Consider the following 10,138-nt stretch of genomic DNA (forward strand, 5'->3'; position numbering starts at 1 on the left):
ATGTGGACCGCTTGCCCTGAGGAACAAAAGGTCATCAGACTTGCTCTGTCTCCTGTCCCTAGGGTTGGGGGAGTCCATAAATACAGCTTCTCCTGAGACCCTACATTCCTGCTCCATCATCCCGCTCAGCACCAGGGGTCCTAATGGCAGCTGCTCCCTTGTTCCTCCCACTGAACCTTCCACAGTTTAATCTCTGAGGGAACCAAATAATGAGGAATTGAGTTTTTAGAATTAGATGAGCCCTAGCCCCTGCTCCTTGAGCCGAACAGTGGGACTGCTGGTGGCACTGTCCCTCCAGGGGCTGTGGCAGCGAAGAGAGATGGTAGGAATACAGAGAAGTCTTCTGTGTTCATAAACGTGTGCCCAGGGCACATCTTCCCTCTGCTGCAGAGCGCCCCTGGTGCCCTGCTCATTAGCAACCCCATTGGGATGGGGTAAGGTTGGCAGCTGTCATCCAGGCGCGCCCAGCTGTGCTCTAGCCCACCTGACCTGCCACTGCCACTCAGCTGGGGCTTGAACGCAAGACAAGAAGCAGCTCTCTGCTCTCAGCATTTTGCCCTTCAAAATGTGAGCTGTCATCGCCCGTGGACCAGAGGCGCCCACTTGGCATTAGCCCCTCAGCAGGTAGTGTGCCAGTTGTCCCATCTCATCTAGAAAGGGGGAGGGAACGCAGAAAGAGGCGAGAACCCATTGCCCGTCATTTCCACACTAGCCAGTGCCAGGAGACTTAAGCCTGAGGTCACAGTGGACACTTCTGGGCCCTTGGTCTGTGCCCACGGACACCGGGAGTAGTGCGCTCGGTATGCGTGTGGGGGGCGGGTGTCTTAACTTCCAGCCTGGAGGGGAAGTTGGGCCTGGAAGAGGGCGCGTAGGGGCGTCCTGCTCCCAGCCCGCCGTCGGAAGACCGGCCGGTGGTGGCGACTGCAAGGTGCAGGGAGCGGGTCCTCCCCGTCCAGCAGCTCCCGGACGACACATTCTGCACCGCCGGGGCCGCGGACCGGGCGCTTCGCTTTCGGAGGCCCCGCGCCCACACACACCCCGGCAGCTTTTGTCCTCGAAGCCCAGCCTGGGCGCCCTGTTTCGGGAGTGGGGCGTGGGGGGCGGGGGGCCAGCGCTAGGTCCGTCCGGGGCCCGCTCCCGCCGGGGGCCGCCGCCCCTCTCCCCGCCCCCGACCTGAGCCCGCCCCCGCGCCTGTGTCACGGCAGGCCGGGGGGCGGGGAGCTGCCGGGCGGGACATCCGGCTCGGGTCCCTCGCCGCGCCCTCGCCCGCCGCCCGCCGTCCGCTCGGCCGCCGCCGCCGCCGCCCGGGAGCCGGCCAGCCCCGCCGCGGACGCTCCGCTCTCCCGGCCCGGTCCGCCCGCCGCGGGCCCCCCGGAGCCGCAGCTCGCGCCCGGGCCGCGCCCGCCCCGGCCTCGCATCGCCGGGCCCGCGCAGGCCCCCGTCCCGGGAGCATCATGTTCCCCCGCCCGCTGACCCCGCTGGCGGCCCCCGGCGCCGCCGAGCCCCGGGCCCGGGCGCTCCGGAGGGCTCCCCCGGGCAGGGCGCGCGCCGGGCTGGGCGGGCCGCCCCTCCTGCTGCCGTCCATGCTGATGTTCGCGGTGATCGTGGCCTCCAGCGGGCTGCTGCTCATGATCGAGCGCGGCATCCTGGCCGATATGAAGCCCCTCCCTCTGCACCCCGCCAACCGCGAGGGCGCGGGGTGGCACGGGGCCGGCCCGCGGGCCGGGAGGCTGTCCCTGGAGGCCGCCGACTCGGACCTGCAGGTGAGGCAGGACGTCCGGAACCGCACCTTGCGGGCCGTGTGCGCGCAGCCAGGCATGCCCCGGGACCCCTGGGACCTGCCGGTGGGGCAGCGACGGACCCTGCTGCGCCACATCCTCGTGAGCGATCGCTACCGCTTCCTCTACTGCTACGTCCCCAAGGTGGCCTGCTCCAACTGGAAGCGGGTGCTCAAGGTGCTGGCCGGCGTCCTGGACAGCGTGGACGTCCGTCTAAAGATGGACCACCGCAATGACTTGGTGTTCCTGGCCGACCTGCGGCCAGAGGAGATCCGCTACCGCCTGCAGCACTACTTCAAGTTCCTGTTCGTGCGGGACCCCTTGGAACGCCTGCTCTCGGCCTACCGCAACAAGTTCGGGGAGATCCGCGAGTACCAGCAGCGCTATGGGACCGAGATCGTGAGACGGTACCGGGCCGGAGCCGGCCCCAGCCCGGCGGGAGACGACGTCACCTTCCCCGAGTTCCTGAGGTACCTGGTGGACGAGGACCCAGAACGCATGAACGAGCACTGGATGCCCGTGTACCACCTCTGCCAGCCCTGTGCTGTACACTACGACTTTGTGGGCTCCTATGAGAGGCTGGAGGCCGATGCCAACCAGGTGTTGGAGTGGGTGCGGGCACCAGCCCATGTACGGTTCCCAGCACGCCAGGCCTGGTACCGGCCGGCCAGCCCTGAGAGCCTGCATTACCACCTGTGCAGTACCCCGAGGGCCCTGCTGCAGGAGGTGCTGCCCAAGTACATCCTGGACTTCTCCCTCTTTGCCTACCCTCTGCCCAATGTCACCAGGGAGGCCTGTCGCCAGTGACCAGGGAGGTTGACAGTGTCAGCTTCCTGTGCCAGGACCTGCATTTTGGGGGCTTCTCCAGATGCCTGCATGGCAGGAACTACCCTTGTAAGTTCCTGTGGATGTATCCACAGTAGCTCAGAAAATAAGAGCTTGGGTAGATCTCCCACTGGGGAGACACCTCCCACCCCACCCCCTGGGGATAATGGGATGCTCCTCTGGCTGGGCCACACACAGGTCCACCAGCAAAGCAGCACGCAGCTGTTCCAAAGACTGACCTCAGCCCTTTGCAGCTGGGATTGTGGCATCCACTTGGTCCACCTCAATCTAACCTGTGGCCAAACCCAGAGGTGGCACCAAGCATAGCATGAACAGAAGCAGATAGAGAGGGGTTGGTGACTGTGGTGTCCCCAAAGCTCCTACACATTTATCCCCCATGCTCCTGGGGGCTGGAGTCTGAGGTCTCACCTTAGACTTGACCTAGTGCCTTTTCGGTTCCGACTCAGACTTTCTGACGTGTCTGTACCAGGTTCTTGCCTTGTTTCCAAAGAGAAGAAAGCTGAGCTGGGCCCTTGCTGGGTTGCTCTAGGACCTGGTTCTTCCAAAGACCCCATGCTCAGTGTCCTGAGGCTCTGGGAACCTGCTTCCGTCTCCCCAGGTTGTGACTGGTGGCTGTGTCTGGCTGCCACTGTTCTGACACATTTATTTAAACTTTGTACTTTTTAACAGAACCCTGGGGAAGACTTTACTTTCCTAATGGCTGGATTTTTCAATAAAACTGTTTTGTATACCAATTCAGTATCTCTTTGCTTCTCTTTCTCAGCCCCTGTATGTCCAGCAAGTGTTCCCAGGTCAGGAGAGGGACCTTGCAGGGAGAAATAGCAAGACACGGCTTAACTGGCCTTGATCACGTGGCCGGTGCATAACCATGGGGATTTGGGGACTTTCCAGAGGTGATAACTAGATCACAGACTCAATGTCTAAGATCACCGATCACCAATCTTAGCTGGGTTAGGAATGGTCCTAGGTCCAGGGCATACCTTGTGGGTTGTTCTCTGATAGGAGACATGGCTCTTTCTTCCACTCATACAGGAATCCTTTCTGGTTTAAAAAGCGCTTCAGGGGCTGGAGCGATAGCACAGTGGGTAGGGCGTTTGCCTTGCACGCCCAGGTTCGATTCCCAACATCCCATATGGTCCCCTGAGCACCACCAGGAGTAATTCCTGAGTGCAGAGCCAGGAGTAACCCCCATGCATCACCGGGTATGACCCAAAAAGCAAAAAAGGAAAGAAAAGAAAAGAAAAGAAAAAAGGAAAGAAAAGAAAAAAGCGCTTCAGTGGAAAGGGGGTGCTGCAAACAAGGGGCGGGGGTGGTTATTCCTGGCATTCAGAACCACTAGGAGGACAAGGAGGTGAGCAAGGGGCAGTTCTTGGCAGCTCCCCAGGAAGTTGTGGGTGGGGTGGGAGGAAGTGGTGGGCAGGCCTCAGTGCACCCTATAACCCCACTCTCTCCCAGGCCCAGCAGGGGCTGGAGAATGGCACTAGACCTGCTATGCCCAGGAGAGAGATGTGGGGCCATACCTCTCCATCCCATTTCCTAACTTCCCGCTCCCGGAACTGCTGGACTTTGAGGCTGTGGGGAAAGGGGTGTTCAGGGATGGGGGAAGTGGGTAGCAAGGGCCCTCTGCCAATGCCCCTTGCTAGGAGGAGACCTTTGAAAAGGTGCTTCTGTGGGCATTCATGGTCTCCCATGTTCTGTTTGAGTCACAGGCCACTTCAGGGCCTGCTCTGCTTTTCCAGAAGCACCAAGTTGTCTATCAGCAACCCTGCACTGAGACTGAATTGGGTGAGGTGGCCTGTCTGCCTTGGTCACTGGGCATTCCCAGGGTTGGGTCTACAGGAGACACTGAGATGGCTGGCGGGGCAGAGAGCACTGAGCTGGGCAACACCCAGGTCAATGAAGTCTCCCTGCTCCTCTGCCAGCTGCTGCCGCTGTCCCAGGGGCTCTGTTGTCATGCAGATAATGCCCATAGGATCCTGTGGGTATTCAGGGAACAGTGTGGAAAGGGACCCATTCAGCACCAGGACATTCTCTAAGGTGCTTGTCAGATCACTCAGCAGGCTGTGGGACAGGGGAGAGACCAGAATGCCATGTCCACCCGTGCCGGAGACCTGAGCTGCCTCTAACCGGAGTCCCTCGGACCTGTAGGTTCACTTCCTCGGCCAGCTGCTCAGGGTGGCCCAACTCAGAGTCCCTCAGGAGCCCACCGCCTGCGCCCAGGTCCTGGGTTTCTTTCACCCTGCCTGGAAGTGCTGCTTGTGATGCAGGGGACAGGGCCCTCCGGCTGACACTCCCACAGCCCCCACTAGGTCGGGGCTTTCTTTTTTTTCTTGTTTTTTCTTTTTGGGTCATTCCCAGCGATGAACAGAGGCTACTCCTGGCTCATGCACTCTGCAATTACTCCTGGCGATGTTCAGGGGACCATATGGGATGCTGGGAATCGAACACAGGTCAGCCGCGTGCAAGGCAAATGCCCTACCCGTTGTGCTATTGCTCCAGCCCCTGATCCGCGTTTTCTATCCTTTCCACAGAGCGGAAATTGGCACCGAGTGTATGTGGCTCACACCGCTCTGTTGCCTCGCAAATGACTGGGTGTGAGGAGAACTGAGGAGAAAGATTGTGGAGAGGTGAGCGTGCAGAGAACAGGGGGCCTTGAAGGTGAAGGCGAGCGGTGCTCTAGCATCAAGATGCATCGGTTCACATGCCCCTCCTCACTTCATTCCTTCCTTAGCCTTGGCTCACCCGCTCTATCTTTTTTCTTTCTCGATATTTGCAATGTTTAATATTTGCAAATCCCATCAGCTTTAACCAGTCCCAGCCCTGAGTGGGAGTCCTGGGGAGGTCTGATGTGGTTGGTTTATGGGCAGAAAGGTTGCCAGAACCCGGGAGCTTCTTGGCGGCCAGAGCTGGACTCGTGGACATGGTTAGGAGAGTGGGAGGTAAGAAGCGGGATTGCTGAGAACAACTGACACTGCCTGGCAGTGCTCCCCCTCCCCCCGCCCCCCCCACCATCATCAGCCCCCCCGAGGGATTCGGTTTGTTCTGCTTTCAGAAGAATGGACTTGCTCGAAGCTGCCTCTGACGTGGTAGAGATCATTCGCGTCCAGTGGGTCACAGCAGGACCTGTCTTACATTAGCAGCCACTTGGGGTGCATGGCAAGCTGGGGGGGGTCACGAGGAACAGGGTAGGGTCTGCTCATCTGTGTTTTCTGTCGTCTCCACTCAGGGCTCAGCACCACTCCACAGCCTGACGCCTGTGGAGACATCGGTCCCTGCCGAACTCCCATTCTCCTGGTGCCCAGTTCCCCAGGACACCCTGTTCTGGGTACGGGGGGTGGGGGGGACAGGCTGGTTTGACTGCTCTCCTGACTGAGGTGAGAACAAAGGAAGGGAGGAGCCCAGCCAGGCCCCCACTCTGCTCCCAGGCACCAGTTCCGGTCCATTTTCCCTCCAGCCTGGAAGCACTGGCTGGAAACCACGTCACCTGAAATACTGAGGCTACTCTCCTCCCCTCCCCCTCACCCACTTCTGTTCTTTCACCCCAGGAAAGTCCCCCCCATCCAGGTGGGGTCCCTCAAAGGGCAGCTGGCCCTCCCTGGGAGTACAAATACTTGCCTATCCCAGAACAAAGCCCCAGACATCCCAGGATGGGTCCTGTCCTTTCTTCAGTCATACCCCATGGTGCTCAGGAGTGCCTTGTGGCTCTGTGCTGGGGACGAGGGTGGAGTCACTCCCAGCAATTCTTCAGGGAAATCTGGTGGCAGGGAATGAAGCCAGGCTTCTTCCCGTGGAGCTCTCTCTGCTTCACCCCACCTAGTACTTGCTCTCTCTCTCTCTTTTCTCTCTCTCTCTCTCTTTTCTCTCTCTTTTCTCTCTCTCTCTCTCTTTCTTTCTTTCCTTCTTTCTTTCTTTCTTTCTTTCTTTCTTTCTTTCTTTCTTTCTTTCTTTCTTTCTTTCTTTCTTTCTTTCTTTCTTTCTTTCTTTCTTTCTCTTTTTTCCTTTTTTTTTTTCTTTTTCGGTCACACCTGGCAATGCACAAGGGTTACTCCTGGCTCATGCACTCAGGAATTACTTCTAGCATTGCTCAGGAGACCATATAGAATGCTGAGAATCGAACCCGGGTCGGCCACGTGCAAGACAAATGCCCTACCCGCTGTGCTATCACTCCAGCCCCTCTTTCTTTCTTTCTTTCTTTTCTTTCTTTCTTTCTTTCTTTCTTTCTTTCTTTCTTTCTTTTCTTTCTTTCTTTCTTTCTTTCTTTCTTTCTTTCTTCCTTCCTTCCTTCCTTCCTTCCTTCCTTCCTTCCTTTCTTTCTTTCTTTCTTTCTTTTCTTTCTTTCTTTCTTTCTTTCTTTCTTTCTTTCTTTCTTTCTTTCTTTCTTTCTTTCTTTCTTCCCTCCCTGCCTCCTACCTCCTCTCTGTATCTCTGTCTCCCTGTTTCTGTCTCCCTGTCTCTGTCTCTCTATCTCTGTCTCTCTGTCTCTGTCTGTCTCTCTCTCTCTCTTTCAGTACACCTCATTATGCTCAGGGCTTGGTTCTAGTTCTGCACTCAAGAATTACTCCTGTGGGGGCTGGAGCGATAGCACAGCAGGTAGGGCGTTTGCCTTGCACGCGGCCAACCCGGGTTCGAATCCCAGCATCCCATATGGTCCCCTGAGCACTGCCAGGGGTGGTTCCTGAGTGCAGAGCCAGGAGTAACCCCTGTGCATCGCCAGGTGTGACCCAAAAAGCAAAAAAAAAAAATTACTCCTGTGGGCTGGAGTGATAGCACAGTGGGCAGGGCGTTTGCCTTGCATGCGGCCGACCCAGGTTCGATTCCAGCATCCCATATGGTCCCCCGAGCACCGCCAGAGGTAATTCTTGAGTTCTAAAGCCAGGAGTAACCCCTATGCATTGCCGGGTGTGACCCCAAAAGCAAAAAAAAAAAAAAGAATTACTCCTGATATGCAAGATGTGCAAGGCAAGCACCCTACCCACTCTACCTCTCTCCGGCCCCTAATACTGCGTTTTTTTTACTACTGACCCAATAACTGGCTGGCTTACAGCAGGAGGAAAACATTCTTGTACAGGAAGGCAGTCCAAGTGGCCGAAGCGCCTCTGGAATCAGAACACCTGTGTCAGCTGCTCTGCTAAGCTCCTTACAGGCATCGCCCTCTGGATTCTTACAATCCAGCAGGAAAGGAAAATGTTCCCATTGTCTAGATGTAGTAATTAAACCTGAAGGACTTACCCAGGAGAGAGGAGGGCGGGGATGAACAAGGTCCCACCCAGCCTGGCTTCTCTGTGTGCACGCGTATTGCCAGTCCATGGCATTTGCTGGCTCTGTTCATTTCCTCTGATGTTTGCTCCAGTTCTGCTTCTCAACACTCCGCATGTGATTCTGTTCACAGTTCCCTTCAGCTATTATACAATTCTCCAGACTCGTCCACCCTGAGACTCTACTCTCTAACAGCCCTGGACCCAGAGCACAAATAAATTAGACTTTCAGCTCAGGTTGGTCCTCTGACAGCAGATGCCAAGACAGAATTAGACATGCGGGAGATTTCTAGCAGATGGGGCCCCTGAGCACCGCCGGATGTGGCCTGAAACCCCTCCAAAGTAAAAATAAAGAAGAGACACTGTCGAGAAAGCATCCTGACAATTACACGTGGGGCATGGGGATGGCACATTTTCCCAAGACCCAGATGAAGTCCTGCTCTTGGCCTGCTGGGGAAGAGGCTTTATTCTAAAAAAGGCGTGTGCTGGGGCTAGAGCGATAGCATAGAGGGTAGGGCGTTTGCCTTGCACGCGGCTGACCCGGGTTCGATTCCCAGCATCCCATATGGTCCCCTGAGCAACGTCAGGGGTAATTCCTGAGTGCAGAGCCAGGAGTAACTCGATGTCATGATCTCTAGACATCGAGCAGCTCTTGCTAAGCCAACGGCTTTTTTCTTTGATTCTTCTTATTTGTTCCCTGTCCCGTAGTTGTTGCTGCTGTTGCTATTGTTGCAACGACACCCTCGCCAAGCTGTGGTGCCCGCACACTTGACTGTGAAGCTCTCCACCCCTGCCTACACCTCTGTGATGAGATGCATGGGCTGGGGTTGTGGTGCTCTACGTGGGCTCCCCAGAGGTTGCATTTGCTGACTGTTGTGCTTGTGCATCTGTTTAGCTGAGTGCCCGCCGGGTGGGGGGTGCCACACCACTTTTGTGGTGCTCACACACATCTCACTGCAGCGCAACTAGGAATGGCGTGTCGCACCCGGATTGTAGCTGGCAGTGCTGCCAGGATTGTGCTCAGTACATGGGGACACCTGGGACTTGAACTCATGACCAAACACTTACAAGGCAGGTCCTCTCAGCCCTTGCAGTCTTCCGGCTGTTTTCTGGTTGTTGAAAAGTTCCTTCTATCAACCGAACTTCTGAAGACTAATATGACCAATACCTATTAGTCAGAGTGGCCAGGTGGGTTTGTAGGTGGCAGAACGGACTCACCTCCCCCTTCAAGAAAGCCCCCTGTGAGAAGCACAATTGACCTCAGTTATGAGGTGCTCCTCACTCTGCCATCCAGAGGTTGTAGGGGCTCTTCCCGGTCCTGTGTTGGGTTCTGGCAGTGCTTGGAGGACTGTGTATTCCCAAAGATGCAACCATGGGCTCTTACTCCCCTCACACCGCCTCATTTATTAATTTTTGTATAACCCAGAAATACTCAGGGGTTCACTCCCCGCTATGCTTAGGGGTCTTGTGGCGCCAGGAATCAAGTCTGGCTCTCCCAGAGGCGAAGTATGTTCTTCAGCCCTTTAAGCTCTTTCCCTGGCCCTCTCTGCAATTTATTTACCTTAGTATTTTTCAGCCTCTTCCCTACCACACCCCTTCCTTTATTTTATTTTTCTTTTGGGGTCACAACTGGCTCTGCACAGGGGTTACTCCTGGTTCTGCACTCAGGAATTACCCCTGACAGTGCTCAGGGGACCATATGGGATGCTGGGAATTGAACCCGGGTCAGCCGCGTGCAAGGCAAACACCCTACCCGCTGTGCTATCGCTTCAGCCCCACCACACCTCTTTTTTTTGAATAAAACCACTGACCTTTTTTTCCCCGACCATGACCCCCCCTTCTGAACTGTTTCCTCCCTGTGGCCTCCCTCTCCTATTGGTAGGTCTCATGTACTACAGCGCCCCACCTCCCCACCACCACTACCATTTACACCATTTTCCTCTGAGGCCCCTTTGGAATATCCTGTGATATTCCTGTCACAGGACACCTGGCTGAGAAATACAGGTTTACATAGCTCACTGCAGGTTTGGTTATATTTGCCGGCGTGTGTGTTGGTCATTGTCACTGGTTGTTGGTGAATGCCCTCACTCCTTGGCTCACAGCTGAGAGCATCACTTGGAGGCTAGGGCTGGAGGCTGGTGCCCCCCCCCCACCCCCATCTCTCAGGGTATCAGGCTGGGTTCCTCCCCAGCAAAACATCTAGCCGACTTTCAGCTCCAGGGCAGCCTGCGACGGAAGCAAAGGGCCCTTCAAGGGGTT

At 56.5% G+C, this 10,138-nt stretch overlaps 1 protein-coding gene across 1 annotated transcript; it reads left to right on the forward strand.

The window, feature by feature from the left end:
• Positions 1-1,311: 1,311 nt before the first annotated feature.
• Positions 1,312-3,345, forward strand: CHST14 (carbohydrate sulfotransferase 14). Its single transcript, XM_004609569.2, has one exon. The coding sequence runs from the start codon at positions 1,455-1,457 to the stop codon at positions 2,583-2,585; it is 1,131 nt and encodes a 376-aa protein (XP_004609626.2). The 5' UTR covers positions 1,312-1,454; the 3' UTR covers positions 2,586-3,345.
• The last annotated feature ends 6,793 nt before the right edge of the window (positions 3,346-10,138 follow it).

Source organism: Sorex araneus, chromosome 3, assembly GCF_027595985.1.
Source record: "Sorex araneus isolate mSorAra2 chromosome 3, mSorAra2.pri, whole genome shotgun sequence".
In the NCBI taxonomy this organism is placed as follows: domain Eukaryota; kingdom Metazoa; phylum Chordata; class Mammalia; order Eulipotyphla; family Soricidae; genus Sorex; species Sorex araneus.